The 21,968-nt window shown below is 41.0% G+C and overlaps 4 protein-coding genes across 9 annotated transcripts in view; 3 read left to right on the top strand and 1 right to left on the bottom strand.

Moving 5' to 3' along the window:
• The first annotated feature begins 150 nt into the window (after positions 1–150).
• On the top strand, positions 151–4,616 carry LOC6740134. Its single transcript, XM_016180811.3, has 5 exons — positions 151–475; positions 551–724; positions 865–1,251; positions 4,147–4,254; positions 4,455–4,616. The coding sequence occupies exons 1-3, from the start codon at positions 263–265 to the stop codon at positions 1,108–1,110; spliced, it is 633 nt and encodes a 210-aa protein (XP_016039337.1). The 5' UTR covers positions 151–262; the 3' UTR covers positions 1,111–1,251; positions 4,147–4,254; positions 4,455–4,616.
• A 122-nt stretch (positions 4,617–4,738) lies between these two features.
• LOC6725974 (4-coumarate--CoA ligase 3) lies at positions 4,739–11,933 on the top strand. The gene is made up of 5 exons (XM_016172571.3): positions 4,739–5,021; positions 8,755–8,965; positions 9,590–10,132; positions 10,519–10,633; positions 10,692–11,933. Exons 1-5 carry the CDS (start codon positions 4,740–4,742, stop codon positions 11,332–11,334), a joined length of 1,794 nt encoding a protein of 597 aa, XP_016039335.1. The 5' UTR covers position 4,739; the 3' UTR covers positions 11,335–11,933.
• A 115-nt stretch (positions 11,934–12,048) lies between these two features.
• The window catches only part of LOC6725966 (flotillin-2), a 101,242-nt gene continuing 91,322 nt past the window's right edge, over positions 12,049–21,968 (bottom strand). For 2 of the 6 annotated variants that reach the window (XM_044923638.1, XM_044923639.1), the window contains exons 3-8: positions 21,512–21,699; positions 20,211–20,249; positions 19,082–19,220; positions 14,683–15,250; positions 14,092–14,275; positions 12,049–14,029 (exon numbers count right to left, since the gene is read on the bottom strand). In XM_044923638.1, the coding sequence (XP_044779573.1) occupies positions 13,850–14,029; positions 14,092–14,275; positions 14,683–15,250; positions 19,082–19,220; positions 20,211–20,249; positions 21,512–21,699 (1,298 nt within the window). In that variant the 3' untranslated portion in view covers positions 12,049–13,849. Of the gene's footprint in view, positions 14,030–14,091; positions 14,276–14,682; positions 15,251–15,837; positions 16,283–19,081; positions 19,221–20,210; positions 20,250–21,511; positions 21,700–21,968 lie in introns of those variants that run through there. The other 4 variants (XM_016173910.2, XM_016173912.2, XM_016173913.2 and 1 more) reach the window with 4 other exon arrangements.
• LOC6725973 lies at positions 17,016–18,731 on the top strand. Its single transcript, XM_002106920.4, has one exon. It carries the CDS (start codon positions 17,204–17,206, stop codon positions 18,365–18,367), a length of 1,164 nt encoding a protein of 387 aa, XP_002106956.1. The 5' UTR covers positions 17,016–17,203; the 3' UTR covers positions 18,368–18,731.

Raw genomic sequence — 21,968 nt, 5'->3', positions numbered from 1 at the left:
GCTATAAATTGTCGCAAATAAAGGATAATTACTGCTACTAATCCTGCTGATATCAGGGACTCCAAAATTTGATACATATTTGCCTTATCAAAAAATAATCAATTTGTCAGAGAGAGCAGTTGGCCACGATTTAATGCCCCAATCTTTTCCATATTTTTTTTCGTTACCTTTCAGTCAGTCAATAGTTTTGTACTCATTTTTATAAAAAAATTTTCCTTTATAAATTCAAAATTTATTTGTACAAACTTTAGCCCAGTTCGCCATGTATACCGAAATGTGTCTCTCTGATGTTCTGTGCTACTTTGTGCACATGTACATGCAAATACGCTTACCCACCTGCAGAACATACTCCATCTGGAAGTTCCCGCCTAATTTCGATGCGATCAATGAGAGAGCAGGCACTTTGTTTTGGTTCTCCGAGAAGATGTTCCCCCTTATGTTCTACTATGCTCTAGCCCTTAGTTTCATTGGATCGGTGCGTAAATGCAAATTGCTTTATATTATAGTTGAGGCAAAAAATGTAGAATTTATTACACCTACCTCAAAACAGGCTCACAATTGTCTAGAATTCATAAGCATTTTCCTCAAGAAGCCGCATCCGAAGAAGACGTATCGGCTACGGATGGTAAAGAATTTCACAGACAGGCAATTGCGCCGCTTTCGTATCATCGGAAGCATTTTAATGTTAACGGCGTGGACATTACTGCTATACGCCTTGGCAACTGTGAGTACTAAAAATATTAATAATATATGTACATAAAACGATATCTATTCAAAAACTCGTTTATTCGTACACTAATTGAACAAAAATATGTTTATTTCTTTGAATTCTATTAAAATATTGTAAACATTATTTGAATCCAGCTTAAGCCGGATTACATTGCTCCTTGGTTAACGATTTATGCCACCACTACATCTATCGATATGTTATTGATGGTGATAGATGCCTTAGTGAACATGACTACAGACGACAGCTTCTTGTTCAAGATTTTGATCTCGTCTATCAACTTTTACTGTATCCTTTCGGTGCGGTCGACTCTCAAGCAACTGCTCGAATTTTACGGTTATCAGGATGTTGTTTGGTGGACAAAGGAAATATTTGCACCTTAAATTGTGAAAACAAGTGAAAATTTTAAATTTTACGTCATACTGTATTTTTCGCATATTAGCAAAATTTAATAAAAAAAATAAATATTAAACAAAAAAAGCGCCATCTGGATGTCGTGCCGAGTACTGGCAATTGACCAACAGGTAGCGCACATGTGCAACAACAAGGCTAATTTACATTGCTCTTAACGCTTCAATTGTAATAAAGCTTTTGTTTTTTAAGCTTTATGGATCACACTTTATCCTAAGGAACAACCTACTTAGGCTTAGAGGGACTTAATAAATAAATCTATTTGAAATTGGGATTAGAAGCATACTCAAATGGCTTCTTCTTGAGGTTAAGAATCCTATTTAATAATATGTAATGATTTCATATTGATGCTTAAAATGATTTTAATATTCATGAAACATGACAAAATATAATACTGTCTCTATCTATTAAGTATTTGATATAAAAATTGAGGAATGGAATAATATGCTCTGCAAGAGTATTATATTTAGGTCGGTATTGGTAGGTAGGTACTACAAACTAAAATAAAAAAATATAGAATTTGTAAAATAAAGGCTAAAAAACCATTACTGATGCCTAGAACCACCCCCGCAAGCAGCGTTCGCTCACCATCTTCCTCTCTTTTAAAGAGAGCGCGTTGCAAAGGCAGCCACTATGGGACAGACCCGCCACCTCCACCCTCCTCGGCACCCACCATTTTTTGGGGAGAGCATCAAGTTGGTGGCAGTTCCCCAGCGAACACTGAGCACGACAGATTACCAAATTAGTGCGCAGGTGTTTGCGTGAGTGATTGTCGAAAAACTGTAACCTGTGGCAAATCCCCCCACTAAAAACTGATAAAACCGAAAAAGCTGAACCCAACACCCCTGAAATCTAAATCCCACCCATAACCCAGCTCAAAAATAGCCAAGATAAACATGTTGGAGTTGCAGCAAATGAAAAGAAAAACAGACGTATAATACAAAACAAAAACGCAACGAAAAACGAAGCCAAAAACACACATGCAACCGTCTTAATGAAGTCGAGAAAAACTGGTTTGCTGGGATAAACATTTTGGAGTTTGTTTTGGTCGCGCTTTCATTGGCCAGAAGGGGAAGGGGGCTGAGCCAGGGTCCAAAGTTCAACACAAAATAGCCACCAAGAAAGTACGACGACTCGTTTTCGCGAAACGCACACATTTTGCATGGTCCGCACAGGCTAGTTCAAACTTTTAGCATATCCAACATCTGTACGCAAGATATGTTAAAATCTTCTATTGATATTACAAAGATAATACGTATTGATCATTGGGCTTCTTTATATGTAAGTCTAAAGAGAAAGTTGGTTGTGTAACAAAATATGTTTACTAATCAAGTGCGTTTTAGCAATCAATGTCAGTATCTTTTCTATTTACACAAGTAGATCTTATCATTTAGTTTCTAATTTTATATTCAAGACGGGTTATACCAAACTTAACAGATAATACATTAGCACATTTACTAATTTAATTAGCCATTATACTTTCAATATTCACAATTAATTAGCCTATGGTGCTATAATTCTGAGCTCAACTGTAGACGTGGGCGGGGGGCAGAGCGAGAGCGAGATATGGTGTGTATGTTGCATTAAAAATGCTGTTTGAATTGTTATGCGAATAAAATAAGCACATTAGATGCGAGTGTACATAAGATAAGTTCGAAATGCAATCAGCTATTGAATAACAAGTATCCCACATCCATATAATGCCATACTATATAAAACTGGATATCAGGCCCACTGTAACTCTCTCCTTTTCATTTCTTTTCTCTCAATGCAAGTGCAACTGTAACGCGATCGATGTAAGAGAAAGAGAGCACTCATTTGCATAGAGCTCGCTGTGTAAGAGTGTGTGAGTGGTCGAGGGAGGAGAAAGGTAGAGGGCCTCTTTTTGGCCTTGAGCTCCGCTTACGTTGCTCTCCAATTGTTGTTGCTGTTCTTTCTGCTTTGCGGGGATTTGTTTTTGCTTCTCATACTGCATACATGGGATATATATATTTATATAAAACGTGAATAGCATTGCCGTCTTGAAAGTGTCCATTTCAAACGCAGAATTTTCCCCAGCTGGTGAAACTTTTGGCAACAGAGTGTTGAGTTTCCCAAGAGGGTGAATGCACTGGTTATTCTTTTAGTTTTAGTTCCAGAAAGTAATTGCAATGTTATTAAAAACCACAGGTTGAACTTCCCTTCAAGGTCATTTTTTGCGTGCACCAGATATTCCAGTTCTACCAAACTCTGGATGAAGCGCCAAGAAGGTATTATCACCCCAAAGAAATGTCCTTCTAGGGGGTAAGCTGAAAATGTACCTACCTAAAAAATACGTATAAGCAAATTCATAGCAAACTATTATTTTTCATCTGGCCAGTAAATAAAGTGCAAAATCCCCCTCTATGAGTAAATGAAATCCGATTCATTGCAGTTCAGGTGTTCCAACGGGATTAGCGGTTCTTGAGTCAGTGTTCAAGGTTCAACGCCATACTAACATACATACATATACCACTTCATCGATGGCTCGCCATACCGAAATTCTAGTGATAAGCGCGGGAAAGGCCTGCAAGTCATGCGCAGACATCAAGAAGCCACTGCATCGCGATAACGATAAGGCAGGGGTGGCGAAAGAGTTCTCAAGGAGGGGAAGGTGCGTGGGAAGGCAAGTCTAGCACTTCACAGCCACTGTGTACGGGAGTTGCCTCAAGTGGTGCACTGGAAGGAATTCGAAACAGCCTCTTCAACTGGAAATGTTTCAAGTGTCAATAATAGCAACTAAAGGTGTAATTATATGTGCGTTGGTACCTCCACTTCTCGAAGGAACAACGTGACAACTTAAAGGGCTTCATTTCGAGTGTGTGTGTGTATCAAATGACTAATGTAGCGGTTATAAAAATATTTCAAGATAGTACAAGTATATATATTATTGATATTTATGCTTCTTTTTTTTCAGTTTCCTTATCAATTTGGGATCATTTTAAGTAGCAATATATTATTGACAGATCGTTTCCCTCTAAAATTTACAGTTGCAGTCTGCTGAGAGTGAGAGCGGATAAGTAAGAGAGTGCATTCCGAAGAAGGCAAAGAGTAGCAAAGCTGCATATACACTGAGGAAATTGCATATATCAACCAAGGTATGCTCAAATTATAATTATCTATTCTGATCGGCTTATTATTTATTATTGATGATTTTTAAAGATCTTACAATTAATATAACTGTTTAGATTTTTTTTTAAATGATGACCCACCATCATGACTAGATCATAGATCAGCAATAAAAGTCCGCTTTAGCTATCATAAATCAAAATTAGTTGTAATTATATTTTATTTTCAGTGTATGCACGAAAGAGAGAGCAATATAGCGCACCGCCAACGCGATCGTGCGTCCGTGTATCTGTTTTTGTTGGTGTTGCTTGGTTGGTGAGCGCAGCAGCGGTATTACTTCTCTCAGCGCCGCACGGCGTCGCCAGTCGTGTCTCAACACTCGACAGCAGCAGACGTGTGGCAGCAGCAGCAGCAGTAACACTTGGTTTCGCATCTCGAAGAGCCAGCCCCCACAAGAAATACCCAAACTCTGTTCTACACTGAGCGAAGAACCGCGTAACTTTCAAATCCAGCCATGAACCCAGCCGCTCAACTGCTGCGCATGCGCAGCGCCACCGCATTTGGAAGCGCCGCAACGCGCTCCATCACGACGAACCGGCGCCAGCGGACCACCAGTACCGCCAGCGCCCAGCGGGAGCGGACGCAGAGCGTCAGCGAGACCGACAAGTTCCTGCACTACAGCCCCGAGGACGGCTACTACAAGACCTCGCCCTTTGACCCCGTCACCATTCCCAACGTACCGCTGCATGAGTACGTGTGGCGCGACTTCAAAAAGTGGGAGCGACGCACGGCAGCGGTAAGTGATCAGTGATCAAGGATTGAAAGTGATTTAAGTGATTAGAAGCGCAATGTATAAAGTAGTACCCTCAAGTAGTTTTTGGGCTTACCACCTAAGAAAGAAGCTTACCTCTTGAGTATCCAAGGGTTCTTGAATCTAAGTCCATTTGAAAATCGATAGCAAATGTCCGGAGTTGTTAGGGTTCCCAAGCTTATAAACATAATACCAGTGTTTTCCTAGGAAAGTGTAATGATCTTGATTGATGATACATCTCAATATTTATAGTTGTTTACTGAAAGGCATTTCTACAAAAGAACCCACTCGTTCTAAACCATTCATCTAAAACCCAATGACAATACCGCATCCCAGAGATCGCAACAATATATTAAAGAATGTCACTTAATCACTTCTCCAATCGACAATCAAAATCGAATTTACCACTTGAATGGGCCCAACATAAACGTAAACGTGAACGTAAACCCGAGCCTAATTAAAGTCCCCGTAAACCCAATCGCATCATAAATTCACGCAATCGAAATGGTTGCATTCGTTGTCGTAGGCGCCGCTCAGAAATTCTTTGTTTGTTTATAGCGGTTTATTGAACCTGAACCTACGTCTATATATATATAAAGTGATATTTATACGGTCGCTGGCATTCGTCAGTCTGCGTTGCGATTGCTACAATATTTTGCAATGGTGCCGAACTTCGTATCTTTGTATCCTCCATCGCAATTCCCCCCCGTAGTCGCAGATACATTTACGTTTGTAGTACCATGACTTATCACCACTTATCATTGAGATAGGAGGTAGGGTCTAGGTGGAGTCTATGGCCGTATTTGGGTCATTAAGACCCCCGGTTCGCCATCGGTCCCCTTATCGGACATCGCTAATGACGGGTTGTGCTGATAAGGTGCGCTGATAAGAGCGAAAGTGAAATGTAGTAAACAGGCCCCACTATTACTATTTGTCAAAAAAGGCCGGCCTCTCCATTGGCTACTACCACACACTATCGTTGTTCCTTTCCGGAATACTATGGTATTTCGATTCCGATTCCCGTTCCGGATTTCGCATCCATGGCTCAGTGGGCGCAAGTCAAGCGGTTGGGGCAAATTGCCCGGGATTCCTGATAAGCAAATCTCGCGATTAAATGAATCGCGTCCAGCTATTGTCAACGGGATAAACGAGTAGCCGATGTAATTTAAGACCCACATGCATAACAATAATATAAGCGCCTATACGATCCCCTGGCGACCTTCGCCAATTGTTTACACTTTTCACTTTTCGTCGTGTAACTAGAAGCTCTATATATACATACATATGTGTGTATATAGTGCCTGTGCAAATCAAAGTGCAAACAGTTTTCATTGAAATTTATTGCCATCATTTGTGCAATATAGGAGAGGTTGAGGTCTGATATAACCGAGTAGTAATCGCCCACATGGCCGGTTTTTTTTTTGTTTTTATTTCTGAGGCGTAACCGGAGCCCCGAGCCAATTGTTGAATAAAATGCAATTAAAAGTACAAAGTTCGCCTTTTGTTTCCACTCACTGCCACGCCCGCTAGACTTGCTAATGCGCCCCCATGATTAGTGAAAATTGTTTACTCAGCTATGGAGAAGAAATAATTCACTTTTCCCAAGGGTTTCTTCTCGATAAGATAACGATTTAGTCGTGTCATCATTATATTTCAGATTTTTCGTAAGACGGATCAGCTATTGTTCCAGTTAATAAAGACACTAGGGCTTTGTGCAAATATTTATGTTATTATTTCTGTGTAGCGAATAAGAAAGCGCATTTATTACTTGAATTTCAAGAGCTATCTACATGTGCATTCAGCAATGGGAATAGAATTCATTTGATATCAGAATTGTTTACGTGCTCTTCTTATTATTTTTTGTTTTCTTTCTGTAAGTCAACAAAGTTTTCTTAGAAATGCCTCATGGACTATGTAACTTGTAAACGGTTTCGATTGTCACTTTAAATTGGATTTTAAATTGACTGTTTGTGCGTTTGAGGAATGCAATATAGTATGATGATTCATTTGGTGCAATCACTCATTTTTTATCAATTTCCACTCGCTCAAGTGTTTGTACCCCTGAATCGAGCCCGAAAATACTTGATGCGTTCATATAATGCGCTTTTAATTGCCTCCGACTTATTTACGCCTGGGGTTATTTTATTTTGGCTTGATAATTTTGATGGTTTTGTTTTGATTTTTGTTGCTCTTTCGTTGGCCGACGTCAGCAGTCCAGCCTCCTCTGTATTTATTTGCTCGGCGTTCCAAATTGCCATCATATGTTGGTAATTCGGCTATTAAATAGTCACGCACGGGCTATTTATTTATTTAAATCTATATGTAGAGATAAATGGTATATTCTCCATCAAACTGTTGTTAGCTTGTTTGTACTAACTTTTAAAATGCACTCCTTTTTATTAATATTTCCTTTTTGGAAATATGAAAAAGTATCTCTAAGATGAGCAGCCACAATCTGAGATACTTTTAGCTATTTCTTAGCTACTTTTCGGCCAGTTCTTCGCCGCTCAAAAGTCAACAAACGCTGCAGAGTAGGTGACAAGAGCGAGAGAGGAAGACAGAGCGAGACAGATAGTATGAGAGGGGCTGACTCGTTTAGACTTTGCAGACTTTGTACTTTGCCCCACTGAACTTTGGACCGTCCAACCGACTGAAGCCAAGCGAAGCGGTTTTCGATGGACCCACGGGGAGCTCGTCGGTTTTAGAGGGGTGCAAATCTACATATACATGGCAAATGCACGAAATGATTCTCTTATTTTTTACTCGCTTATTTATTCATTATGATGTCAAGTTGTGTGTTTGCCTCGTTTGTGGGTTGTTTTCTTCAATTTGAGCAACTTGTTGGCGGCGCGGCTATTTATAATGCTTATTTTTAACCGAATGCGATTTCCGACTGCGCAAATTTAGGCGGACAATCCCCCAATCAGCGAGCCACCACCCCCTTTCTCATTAGGCCCACCCATTTAGCTGGTACTTGCAAATTTGCTTGAAACAACCTTCACCTTAGCCCTGCAAACCGGTTTTGAGGTCAGACCCACGAGAAGTCAAGGCCAGCGAAAGGCCCTGCAAAGGGGAAGAATAATTATAAGATCATTTGGGTACTGATATCAAGGGTTGAACTTCAAATATATGTTAGCAGTTTTTAATACCGCTCAAATAATCCAGATCATCACCACGTACTGACCTTGGCTAAATCTCAAAGGCACTACTTGTAATCTATTTAATAGCTAGCTAAACGTGCGCTGATAAAATGGCAAACAAGCTTAGATAAATAAAACAGCTGACATTGTCATTCGAATTGGACGATGATGGATTATCTTATCGCATTAGGATTTTTTATTATTCTGTTGCTAATTAGGTGGTAAACGATTTAACCCATATCAGTGGCAACAGTGTATGGGGGGTATAATTGTACCGCCTAATTTCACCATTGCGATCATGACACCTGTTCAATACTATAGCTACACTATACACAAGATCTCCCATAAATATACGACCCTAACATATGAGTCCACTTGAGGCATTCTTCAGATAAGATTCGAGTGCCAGCCATTTGGGTTTTCCCAGGCTTTGCTTGATTTTGATTTATCGTTATCTGCATATTTGCCCGATTAACATATATTTATACAATCGTGATAGGGTTGTGTACTGTAAATCAACTACTGCATTACTACCTTTAAATATTCATGTAAATAGTTCTTAATGTTATTTATTTTAGGTTTGTGTGATCACCGATCGGCAGTACACTTTCGCCCAAATGCGAGATGCCAGCGCCGCTTTTGCCGTTCGTCTGCAGACCAAGTTCAATCTCCAAAAGCCCGACGTTTTGGCCATCTGTCTGCCGAATCTTCCCGAGTATCCCATTGCCACATTGGGCGCCATTGAGGCGGGACTGACGGTGACCACAGTGAATCCCGTCTACACGCCGGGTATGTTTGGAATCCAAGGGGTTTTGCGCCCATACTTTGTTTTGTTCTTAAAAATGCCGGGTGTACAGCGATGTTCGCAGTAATATTATCAAATTGTTAGCGAGTTAGAAAAGAAAAGCAATTCCTGAACAGAATGACAGATAACAAAGATAGTAATTTACCAAAGAGATAAAGCAATATTTAGTATAGGTATATTTCTAAAATTTCAGAAACACCATCAAAGTTGTATGATCTCTTAAGTGGCTATTGTAAATGATAGCAGTGTTCTTTAACCTGCTAAAAGCATTCAAGGTATCTTGTTTAAATGATCCCTTAAAATGCACTGAAACGGCAACTTATTTTGATTACTTAGCGCATTTAAAATTTGTGCGAACAAAGTTGTGTGTAGTTATCATGATTGCCCACCGTAAATTCTTCATAAAAGTTAAGAGCACATTAAAGTGTAAGTGTGATGCAGTTAGGCGAGCAATTACCTATTTGCGTGACCACCGCTGTACATTGTTTATTGGTGACTCTTGAGTGCGTCAAAGGCTCCTTATCTGGGGGTCTTTATGTGGTGACATCTGTATTTTGTGGTTCCAAAGTCGAAAGACCGTCTCACTGATCGCCACATTTCGATTGCAGACGAGATCGCCAGGCAGTTGACCTTTAGCGGAGCCAAGTTCCTGGTGGGCACGGTATCCGGATTTGCCACACTGAGCCAGGCCAGCAAACTGGTGGGCAGGCAGATACCCATCGCCGTGGTCCGAACCAGTGCCGATGAGGCCCTGCCCGAGGGTGCCATCGATTTCAGCGAGCTGACGAGCACCCAGAATGTGCGTTACGAGGATCTGAAAGCGCCCAAAGAAGCCTCCGCCGACGATATGGTCTTCCTGCCCTTCTCCTCCGGCACCACTGGTCTGCCCAAGGGTGTGATGCTCTCGCACAACAACATCACTAGCAACTGCGAGCAGGTGCAGGCCTCCCTGCCACTGGATCTCATGGGTCCGCAGAACACGTTGCCGGGCGTCCTGCCATTCTTCCACATCTACGGCCTCACCGTGGTGATGCTTTCGAAACTGGGACAGGGCTGCCGACTGGCCACCATGCCCTGCTTCAAGCCCGATGACTTCTTGAGGTCGCTGGACAAGTACCAGGGCAGCATCCTCAACTTGGTGCCCCCTATTGGTAAGTGGAAAGTGTATTATAGAGCTTAATTGTATTACTAGCTTTTAAAGAACTTTTTATTTGTTAAAGCAATAGTGGATTTATCTGAAAAAAATTGAGGAATTAATGGCAAGCCTATATTTGATAGCAAATTTAGTTTCGGAGTGCTTTTATTGTTGTTTGCTGCCAATCTACTTTTAATTTCGCGTTGACGATTAAAATAATTAAAGCAAAAGCTTATTTAAAACCGGTTTTGGTAGATCAACATGACAAATAAGTTAAAAAGTATTCATTTACGATGCAGATGATCTTTTTTTTGATTATATATATATCGTATTATATATAGATTATATCATATTTTAAAAGCTCTATAATATGTATTTAATCTATTGTATTAATTTTTGCAGCCCTCTTCATGATTAACCATCCCAAGCTGACGCAGGAAACAGCGCCCCACTTGAAGGTGGTGATGAGTGGAGCGGCCCCAATTGGTCAGCACGATGTGGAGCGCTTCCTGAACAAGTGAGTTGGCATCGCGGGATTGTAGGATGACTCAAACTTATGCCATGTCCTTTTACAGGTTCCCGAACACTGTCTTCAAGCAGGGCTACGGCATGACAGAGGCTTCCCCCGTGGTTTTGCTGACACCGGAGGGCAACAAGGTGTACGCCTCGACCGGAGTGCTGCCGGCCAGCACGGAGGCCAAGATCGTTCCACTGGATGGAAGCGATGCCAAGGGCGTTGGTCCGCGCACCACTGGCGAGCTGTGCGTCCGTGGTCCCCAGGTGATGGCCGGTTATCTGAACAACGATGAGGCCAATCAGGTCACCTTCTATCCGGGCAACTGGCTGCGTAGTGGCGACGTGGCCTTCTACGACGAGGACGGTCTCTTCTATATCACTGACCGCATGAAGGAGCTGATCAAGGTGAAGGGTTTCCAAGTGCCACCCGCAGAATTGGAGGCAGTGCTGCGCGACCACCCCAAGATCCTGGAGGCGGCCGTCTTTGGTATTCCCCACGAATTCAACGGCGAGGCACCACGCGCCATTGTCGTCCTGCGTCCGGGAGAGAAAGCCAGCGCCGAGGAGATCTCCGCCTACGTGGCCGAACGGGTGGCCCACTACAAGAAGCTCGAGGGCGGAGTGATCTTCGTTGACGAGGTGCCCAAGAATCCCACCGGCAAGATCCTGCGCCGCGAGCTCAAGGAGAAGTTCTCCGACTAAGTTCCCAGAGGACGGATCTTCGTAGGCTAAGAAATATTTTTGTGATTTTTTTTTTTGTTCGTCTCAATCAGGAATGGTACACGGACAAATGGAGGTCCTAAAGCGATATGTGCCTCAACCTATTGCCAAATTTAAGAGCTCTATTTGTTTGTGACCACATTCCGCGGAACATGTATGTATATGAGGAACATCAATGTTGGCCCTGGATCTCCCGATCCCTGGGAACTGGTTTAGACATTGCATTTACAACTTCGAAAATACTTAGTTCTTAGGCTTAGACATAGGTCTCGATTAGTCGCTCGATTGGTCCATAGTTAGTAAGTCTAGATTAGGCATACGTAGACCTTAAACATAAACATATGCGTATTTATAAAGTGTAATCTGTATGCGTGTACTCTAACCTTTGATTATACTTAATGACGCAGACGATATTTTGCTATGATATTCCCCTATTTGCATATATCAATTTTTTTTTGCCTAGTACCATAAGATTATTGTTTGTTGATCGTATTAAAAGACGGCGGCATGCCAAAACTAATACTTTAAATGCCATGTATGCCACGATGTTTAAAAATAAAGACGAAATGAACCAGTTGAAATAACTTGGTTTTTATGGTGGCCGAATTATCGTGCAATAAAATATACATACACATGTACAATTAGGCGAGCTGGTAAAGTTTTAAATCACATTATTTCAATATCAATCAATATAAGTATTTTTTAATTTATTTATTTACGACAAAATACACAAAATTTTACATTTGATTTAGGTTTAGCTTTTAGTTCTTTAGTTCTTCGGTTGGTTGTTGTTCTTGTTCTCTTGCTTTCTCCATCAGACTGCATTATAATTAAAATTACTCGGACTTAATATACAATAGAAAAAAATGTATGGGTGAGTGTCCTGTGTCTAATGGGTGTATCTGTGTGTGTATGTGATTGGTAGAAGTGCTTATAAAAATTAGGGTTAATTACTCTATCGAAATGAAAGCGTTGAATTAATTGCTTAACTATTTAATTCCAGTTAGACGTTAGTGTATAACAAAATTAGTAGTTTTTTTCAATTATTTTCTTTATTTTTTCTTTCCTTTTGCTATAAACTAAAAAAAATGAATAAGAATAAAGTACAAAAATTGTAAATGCATATTCGTAGTTCAATATGTGTTGTTACATAAATAATAAACATTAAAAGATGATTAAACGAGACAAACATAATTACATAAACGCTTTGTATATCAAGAAATTAAGCTTAATTTCTTCTTGCGCACTGAAAATAATGCATAAATTCAAACTCATTTGTGTTGGTTAGTGTGTGTGTGGGGTTTGAAACAGCGCCAATTGCCGAAAAAACAGTGTTGTAAAGTAATATACGACTATTTCGCAATATGCCATAAAAAATTGATCGAGCAAAGCATCATTTGGTATAATAATCAAAAATAAACAAATATAAAACGTCAATAACCGACAAACATTTTATAATTTGCACCCTATATGGCACAATTCCGTAAAAAGTAATCGTTTAACAAAATTAAATAAAAAGAAACAGGCACGAATCAACAAATAAATAGTTGGTTATATATTAAAAACAAAATAATGGATAATTTATTTGACTGGAAGTATGTAAGCTTTTTGTGGTTAGTAGCTCGATCTGCCGCCTCGAAAAGCAATCTCCCTCTCTTTCCATTTGGCTTACTAGCTTAAAGTTTTGACTTTAGACGATAGGCAGTAGTTGTAGTTTGGACAGATGGAAATTCCATAAGCAGATAGAAATTGTATAAGAAGGAGATGGAGAGAGACTACTTATACAGATCTCTACAGCACTGTAAAATGATACATATATGCCTGTACAACACTGTCTGGTATATAATTCTATGTGTTTAATGAAAGAGCTCTTTGTGTATAGCAAGTCTGCATGTATATAGTATATATAGCATAGTAAATAAATAGCTAACACTCTGTTTAAATGGTTTTCGTTTTAAAGTTATACAAATTTCACGTTGATTTCTTGTTATCGTTATCGGTTTTTCGTTTTCGAGAGAAAAGGCCACAAAATGTTGCGTACGAAATGCATAACTTTAGCTGAGATTAACGTTGGTTGTTTTTGTGTTCTGTTTTTGATTGTTACGCCGCCAAACATCACACACACACACTAGCACACCACACAGACGAGACGAGTGTATGTGTGTATTGCATGTGTGCATATACATATACAAATATATATATATTTATATATATATATTATATATAAATATATTATAATATCGGAGTACATTTAGCTACGTTCGATTTCATTTCGAAACTTGAGTCTTTCAAGTTCGTTTCGCTGTTTCCCTCTTTCTCTCTCTAACAAATGCACGTCCCCTCCCTAGCAAACTATCGCCATCTTGTTTTGTCGCTTCCTGTCGTCTCTTTCTCAATTCGGTTGTCTATCCTTATCTGGTTTTTGTATCGGTTACAATTCCTTTGCGCTGCGTTACGTTGTCATTGCCATTTCCTGGATATCCCATTCCATTAGGTTTCACGCCTTGGCCCCCGGTATCTTGGACAGAACCTTGGACAGATCCACTCCGGTCAGGGCGTTGATCGATGGCGGTAGCTGGGCCACCAAGCGGGTCACGTCGTTGGTTATATTATCGTTGCCGCCAATCAGGACAATCTCATCGGTTTTGGCCAGTGGTGCAGCCACCTCAGCGGCAATCTGTAACGGATTTCAAAGGCTTGTATGCGCAATTCCAAATTGAAGGCATATTGAACACTAACCTTGGGCAGCGATTCGAGTACAATGTTCATGATTGCTGCATCGCCGTACTGCTTGTACACATGGGCCTTCATCCGCATGCGTTCCGCCTCCGCCTTGCCCACCAACTCAATGGCATGGGCCTCCGCCGATCCGATCTTGCGTATGCGCTCCGCCTCGGCACGGGCACCCTCGATGGTCTGACATCTGTAAAGGTTAAACGCGGTTTTTAGTATAGGTTTGGGTAAAAGTATCTAATTGCATTTCCCATACTAGAACTGATATCTACATATTACATAAGACCACAGAACTGTTTCTGTAATAAAACTTCCCTAGCACAATTGATATATTATTATTTATTACATGTTGACTGTAGTCATTCGTGCTGAAACTGCGTTTATCTACATGTAGATACATCCCACATACACGGTACTATAATATGTCAAAGCTGCAACGTTTCTGCTAAAGTTCCCATAACGATTATATTTTCGTTTGCTAGATAAGGCGGTTATATATGGTTCAATAACAGATGGACCATGCTAGTTCCGAATTATTATATAACATTTCAATTGAAATATCTAAAGCTGAAGAGTTTTATGGCTTGAGATACTTACTGCTTGGCCTGCGCCAGGGTCTGGAGGCGGAAGGCCTCGGCCTCGGCGGGCAGCTTGACTGTGCCAGTGAGCTCGCGATCCTTGCGCTGCACCTCCTGCGACTCGATCTCGATCTGCTTGCGTCGCTCCACCACCTCGATCTGGATCTCCTCGTTACGGATGCGCTGGCGGATCTTGGCTGCCTGCAGCTCGTAGGCCAGCTGCGATTCGGCCTTGGCCGTGTTGATCTCCTGATCGAAATTGGCCTTCTGCAGCTTGTACATCCTGGTGTTGTCCTCGATCTTCGTGTCCGTCGAGTATTTCACGTCCATGGCGCTCTTCTCGCACTCCGCCTCACGGATTCCGGCATCTCGATTGGCCTCCGCCACGCCGGCGTCGGCATCCCGCTTGACCACGGCGGTCTGGGCCTTGCCCAACGAGGCCAGGTACTGCACATCATCGTAGACGTCCTTGATGGTAAACGAGAGAATCTCGATGCCCATGCGACCCACGTCCGGTGCGGCCACCTCGCGCACCAAAGCAGCGAACTGGTCGCGGTCCTTGTACACCTCTTCTACTGTAAGCGTTCCTGCAAGGTCACAAGCAAAGTAATCGAATATTAAATGGGTGTTGTCATGGCGGAAGGTACATACATATTATACACAGAAAACAAGTGGCTACTTAGTGTTCCGTTGAATGAGAGAACTTTAATTCGGTATTTTCGATTTGACTTTGAATCTGGTGTTGCACTAAATCAATAAAGCAATCATCAAAAATTCCATAAAAGTAACTCAAGTCTTTAATCAGACATGCGACTTGATATGCAATAAACAAATCACGTTCTCATAACGGAATTAAATTGTAGAAGCCTTGGAATGGCGAATATCAGGTCACGTACTTTTCGTCTAAGGACAAATCGCCACTTTTCGCGAATGATATTTTAGGAAATAGATACACTGTGCTTTCAACTTGTTGATAAACAAATACACATGAGTTAAACACTTGCAAACACGGTGTTGGCTTGCCACAGATAGCAACCATGTTGATATTGATAATGAGCCGACTAAATGACCGTCATGGAATGGGGGTCTATGATATTTTCGTTGTGCCAAGGGAAATGGATTTTTTTTTTTGGGGTGGCTCTCACCACCTCACCACCACAATCGATGACCTTACCGCCTGACCACCAGCGAGGTAACGCCCACTATCAGGGCCACCTTAAAGACGCCCATCCAAACGGCGGACATGTCGTCGAACAACTGTTCCAATGGCCACCAAACGGGGGTCTACTTATTGGATTGCTATCTCTGTTCGCGCAACGGTTCCACAAACCGCTATCTAACCATCTATCTTGCTGGCTTTTAATTAAATCATTTCGTGTTCTCTACTGTTTTTGACGTCATTTGTCGCATTCTTATCGCTGGCGTTGATAAGAGCTCTATGCCACCGTGACGTCACTTATTAACAAGAAAAAAGGGGTACGAGCGGGAAATAATCGGAGTCATTTTCCTTGAAGATGGGCGCTCCAAATAATTATTGATATTATTTGTCTAACTTCTAGACTCCGACTGTTCACACGCGATTGAAAAACAAAGCGACAACCAAAGCGTTTCGCGATGCGCTTACAACTAACTGACAGGCAGCTCAAATCGCCCGGAGACTCGGACTTGGATTCGGAATGGTTATATGTACATAGGTATGGGTATAAAAGCAGGGGCATGGGAATCGGTACTGGAATCGGCCGGGTACCGGCTCGCAAAATGAAATTGTAATCGCGCCGCCAAATGGAAACCGCCTTGAGGTCTCGAGCGTCTCGTAAACATACTATAGACTAAACTATAGTGAGCCATGTATAACGACTTGGGTTCGATGGGCCCATAAACCCTCGGCTCGAGTTATGTTTAATTAAAAGCTGTAGATTGGCCATCAAGGTCGTGGACATGTCTAGGCAAATAGAACTGTGGATAGCTGAGAATGCGAGCTATTCGATTGGAAGGAATCATAGGAAACTTGCCTCTTATATCGTTTACTACATTAAAGAAAAGTACATTCGATATTGTAGTACACTTGTAACGCGAACAATAATAATTACAATTGGAGATAGTCACCGAGTTATTCGAGAAACCTCTCGCATCTTGATAATAATGTATTCATAACACACTTCATATTTTGCACCTATTATTCAATACTACTTATAGACATTGACAGACATTTAAATGGGAATAAAGTCGTTATTTAGAATGCTAGATATTGCTGGAAGCTACCAAGGATATAATGAAATGTAGAGAAAAGTAAGTTGCCAAGTAGGCCTTGACCTTAAATTCGCCACACATGTCAATGTCCCGATCCTGAATAGTTCAGTCTCATTTTCCACTTCGACCAGAACGTACACGAAAAAAAAAATCGTCTCACTCTAGCTTTCGGATCAATTTTCACTATTCCCTCGTTTTCTTTATGTGATAATAAATACACAAATATTTTCAATCCAGTTTCATCGATTTGCAAGTTGATATAACGATATACACACGACACAAAGGACACAATGTCCGAACTACGGCGATCACATGGCGGAGGTCGTGACTTTCTGCAGGAGAACAAGCAAAATGTGTCCAGGATGGAGACCAATGGTAGGTGTATAGCTGCGGCCAATGCCCGTCGTGTGCCCCTGTGGCGTCCAGTGGTCCTGCACTACACGGAGAAGTTGCGTCCCCATGCCTACAATGTCCAACGTCGTCCACGCCAGTTACACGGAGCCCATGAGTCTCCCCGCCTGCGGGGCGGTCTTGCCCAGCCGTATGGCTTTCACAACGAGATGCGCCGCCGGATGCCACCAAATTCCTGTGGTTGCGATTCGACCACGCGTAAATCGGAGGAACGTAAGGAGCAGGAGCGCCTACAGGGCGGTTGGGAGGATCAGCAAAAGCAAAGGAAATGCTGCTCCGGTTGCACCTGCCATCACGGCTATCCGACTAATACACCATCTGATCAGGGTGACCAGGCAAAGGCGGTGCCGCAGCCTGGTGAGGGTCACCACGGCCAAGCAGTTGCTCCACATCAGGGCCAACAATCGGAAACGGATGGCCAAATCCAACCAAAACATGGCGAAGGTGATCAGGCCGATCGCATTTCGGTATGCTCCCGCATGTCTGGAGCATCCCGGGCATCTCAGGCATCACAGGCGTCTCGTCGCTCCCAGGCAAAGTCTACACAGGCCCAGGAGAACAACGAACCCGAGGCACCCTTGAGCGCTCGCAGCAGTGCATCCACAAAGACCATCAAGTCCAAGCGATCCGTTTCCCAGGAGAGTGTGCGCTCGAATGCCACCATCAAGTCGAACGTTACTGTGGCCTCCAGAAGCACCACGGCTTCGAAGAGATCTCAAGTCAGTCGCAAGTCGAAGTTAATGGAGGTAATGCCGCCACCAACCCACTTGGAGGATCGAAGGCCCAAGGAGCGAGAGAAGGAGAAGGCGCCCACTGCCATCGAAGGCTACACACCGTTGACACCCAACGAGAGACAGGCTGCTCTCCAGGATGCCCACATAAAGTATAGCAAGCTGGTCGAGGAATACAATCGTATGCCCGTTTCTGAGCCAACTTTGCGCGTGCGCAATCGAAAGATCGCAATCGAACGACAGCTGGACGAACTGGACTATGCCATCAATATGTTCGATCAGCCCCATATGGATATGTATTACAAGAAGTGATGATCGCAGTGCATGTTACTCGTTTCAAAGTTTGTTGCCCATTACCAAATTTAGTTGTTTGCCATAAAACTGAATCTAAATGATTAGATAGATTGGAATATTTGGAATCAAATCGCTACTGAATGAAGCATTAAAATTAAGAATGACCATAGACTATTGCAACAGAATTAAAATATATACAATGAGATAATTAGCTCAAAAATACAGAAGAAGTCGTTCTGCCTCGCAAGAACAATGCCAACTATAATTAAATGAAATCAAGGAAATAACTCATTACAAGTTTAATAAGCCCTTAGTGTACAAACATATTTGAAATGATATGGGACAATATGAAAATCGAATACAAAATAAATATCTGAGCTAATTCTTTGCGTTTTATTAATAAATTATTGAACAAAAGCTCTTTCATTTTGATGCCCAAAAGTATGCATTAATCTTACTGAAAAGATTATAATATATGAATTAATTATTATATTATTTGTAGGCTGTGCACGAAGGTGACCCACAAAATGTATACTGAAAGGGAAATTATATTTTCTATCGACTTTTTCCGGTCTATCTCCCAAAATTATAGTTTCCGGAAGGTATACTCTATGATCCGACTGTATTTGGATATGATATGATATGTTGTAGGTCGTGGTGACCCCGATCCATTCACACCACGGGATTAGGATTTAAAGGGTAACCTAGCAATGTTTTAGTGACAGTACTTACCCAATATGGCTCTCAAATGTCCTTCGAGGGTTTGCAGGATCGTCTGCTTGATCTCCTTGACGCTCTTTCCAAGGAATTGCTCACTGGCAGTGCCTAGAAGCTCGTCGGCCTGATGATGGAAATAATAAACATTCATCATCTGTACGTGTGTGTGTGTGTGTGAGTTTGTTTGTGTGTGTGTGGGTTCGTTGTGTGAGTGTCCCCGTGTCGGTGTGCATGTGTGTGAAGGCATTTTATAGGTTCGATTGATTGATTTGGTATATATTTTTCAGTTTGGATCACAGATATTTGTTTTGTTTATTCATTATGTAGATATATATATTTTTGCAATGTATTTTTACCCACACACACGCACATGCACACATGGACAGAGCAACAGAGATATATAAATATATAGATATATTTATAATATAGAGGTATATAGAGCGATACATGGAGTATAACGGTAACAGCAGCAACCAGAGCAGAGTAACGGTAGCAGTAACGGTAGAGGAGCAGTATTTTTTGTGGTATTTTGTTTTTGGAGTAGAACAATTTAGATTTTAATGATATTTGTTGGTTGAATGCATGTATGTGTGTTTATATTGATTGTTTTGGTAATTATTGTTGATTTCGTTTGCAGTTACAGTTAGTTGCGGATTAGTTTTGGTTTTTTTGTTGATGAGTTGAACGTTGAACGATCGGTCGGCAGGGTTTTAGTCGATTTTTTTTGGTGGTGGTGAAAAGAAAGTAGAGAAAAAAGAGAGTAGAACACAGAGATCAACAAGGTTTCAATTTTCGATAATTTCTTTGTATTATTATTTTGCAGACTGTACTTTTCTTTCTCCTTCTTCTTCCTCCTCAGCTTCTGATGATGATGATTGAATGGCTTCGATAAACGCAAAATGCATAACAAAAACAAACAAGTTTAGGCAAAAATTCCGAAAGAAAGCACATGCATTTAATATTAATGTATGGATCATGATCACTTTGCGCTAGGTGTGTGTGTGGATGCGTGTGTGTGGGTGGTTAGGTTAGGGTGTTCAATTAAAAATGGAAAATATATTTTTTATTTTTTGATAGACGGACAAAAAACCAACATGAATCGAACCCAGGATGTTAAATTAAATAAATGCAATCATAAACATACCTCGTCATTATGATAATCGGTTTGCTTATACGAAGATGACTGCAAAATCGAATGAAATTAATTAATGGAACAAAATTTTGAAAAAGATTTAATTCATTAGTCATTAAAACGATTCGAATTGCGATCAACTGGAAAGTGAAGTGCACTTTTTAGATGCTGCATTTACTAAAATTTGTGATCATTCAAGTGAAGTGTGTTTATATGATATTCATGAATGGAAAAATAGTTTTGAAGACAATTGGTAATAGTAAATGGACTTACTAGATTTTGAATTCAAATATTTGAAACTTTTTAAAGCTAGATAGTATCGTTATTTCACAGGTATGAGTTGTAGATCATAAGATCCAAAAAACCAGTAAACAGATGATTTAATTATCGAATGACTACGCCTCCGAGTGATCACATAAAACTTATGAGTACATATTTTAACAGGAAACGGAAAACGTAAACATTTTTTGTTAAAGAAACCTGTTGAAGGATTAACTAATAGACAAAGAAAAACAGAATCAATTGATGTGAGTGAAATCGAATTGCAAATAATACATGATATCGTCCGGAACACGGATCTGTTTAAAAGTCAAGTAAAAAGTCGGTCTTCAGTCGCAGAACTGTCCAACACAGCCAGCAATCCAGATAAAAACCTATTTTACAAATTCAACATAATAATATATAATATTTTCATAAGAAATCCAAAATTTGTATAAACTAACGAGGAAACTGATAAAAACCGAGAGTAATAAATTTGTAACGAGTGCCGAAAACGAGAACAAACAGGCGGGGTGTTCGATGAGCTAGCTCTACGTGGGTTTTTTCTACGGCTATAACTAGGACTACGTGACAAGATCGCCGGGATGGGTGATCGCAACTTACTTGGCGGTGGTCAATTTGAGAGCACTTGCTAGGCTAAATATGCATTCGATGGGAATGGAGATTGGATTACTTGGGAATCGGGCGGGAAATGTACAAAACAAAGAGCCAAACATTTGATTAAAAAAGGTTTAACAAGGATCGATCATGTATGTATATGTATATATAAATATATATAAACGGGTGCAGGCAGGATACCAACTCGCTACTTTCGGCACTCTAATTGGCTAAGAATATTTGGGCGTTAACAAACCAACAAATCTTGCATACTGAAGTCAAAAACTGAAATTCGGGCAAGCTTCAATCACTTTCGCTCAGATTTGGGGGTGCAGAAGAGAAAAGGGTGGCCAGAATAACCACTAACGAGCGAAGATCGGTTGAACATAGCCATATATGTTAATGGCTGTACTTGGCTATATAGCTGGGGATCGTACCTTCATGATCTTGCACTGGGCCACTCCGGTCACCGTCAGCGGAACACCCTGCGACGTCTCCACGTTCTCGCACATCGGATTCAGGGTCATCACATTGAGGGACAGTCGCTGGACATCGGTTACCAGCCACCACGCCCACGCCCAGCCGCCCACAATCGTGCGCTTCTTGGTCGAGCCACAGCAGCCACCTGGAAGAGTAGATATATAATTAATAATAAATATAATAATTTTTATTTCAGTGACTAAGTAATTGTATAACTTTTTTACTTAAAACGTAGATAGGTCTGACAGTCAGTAACTTGCTTTGCTTGAATTTATTAAGTTTGAAGCAGCTTTGAAGAGTGAAGTAACCATTATTTAGCATCTTTTATTATCATCGAAAATGTGTTTTTTTTTGGTATATAGACCAAACTTTTCCTTTGCCAACCCTCCCATTTGGGTGACGTCACACGCACAG

This window comes from Drosophila simulans, chromosome X (genome assembly GCF_016746395.2).
Source record: "Drosophila simulans strain w501 chromosome X, Prin_Dsim_3.1, whole genome shotgun sequence".
Taxonomy (NCBI): domain Eukaryota; kingdom Metazoa; phylum Arthropoda; class Insecta; order Diptera; family Drosophilidae; genus Drosophila; species Drosophila simulans.
The sequence above is the reverse complement of the archived record's forward strand: the minus strand, read 5'-3'. Positions and strand labels throughout refer to the sequence as shown.

Bases quoted from the DNA above. Each gene is read 5' to 3' on its own strand.
- LOC6740134 (XM_016180811.3), top strand. From the start codon at position 263: ATGTATACCGAAATGTGTCTCTCTGATGTTCTGTGCTACTTTGTGCAC. The intron at 476-550 runs GTGCGTAAATGC...ACCTCAAAACAG, and splicing joins CCCTTAGTTTCATTGGATCG to GCTCACAATTGTCTAGAATT. The intron at 725-864 runs GTGAGTACTAAA...ATTTGAATCCAG, and splicing joins TGCTATACGCCTTGGCAACT to CTTAAGCCGGATTACATTGC.
- LOC6725974 (XM_016172571.3), top strand. From the start codon at position 4,740: ATGAACCCAGCCGCTCAACTGCTGCGCATGCGCAGCGCCACCGCATTT. The intron at 5,022-8,754 runs GTAAGTGATCAG...TATTTATTTTAG, and splicing joins GGGAGCGACGCACGGCAGCG to GTTTGTGTGATCACCGATCG. The intron at 10,634-10,691 runs GTGAGTTGGCAT...GTCCTTTTACAG, and splicing joins GTGGAGCGCTTCCTGAACAA to GTTCCCGAACACTGTCTTCA.
- LOC6725973 (XM_002106920.4), top strand. From the start codon at position 17,204: ATGTCCGAACTACGGCGATCACATGGCGGAGGTCGTGACTTTCTGCAG.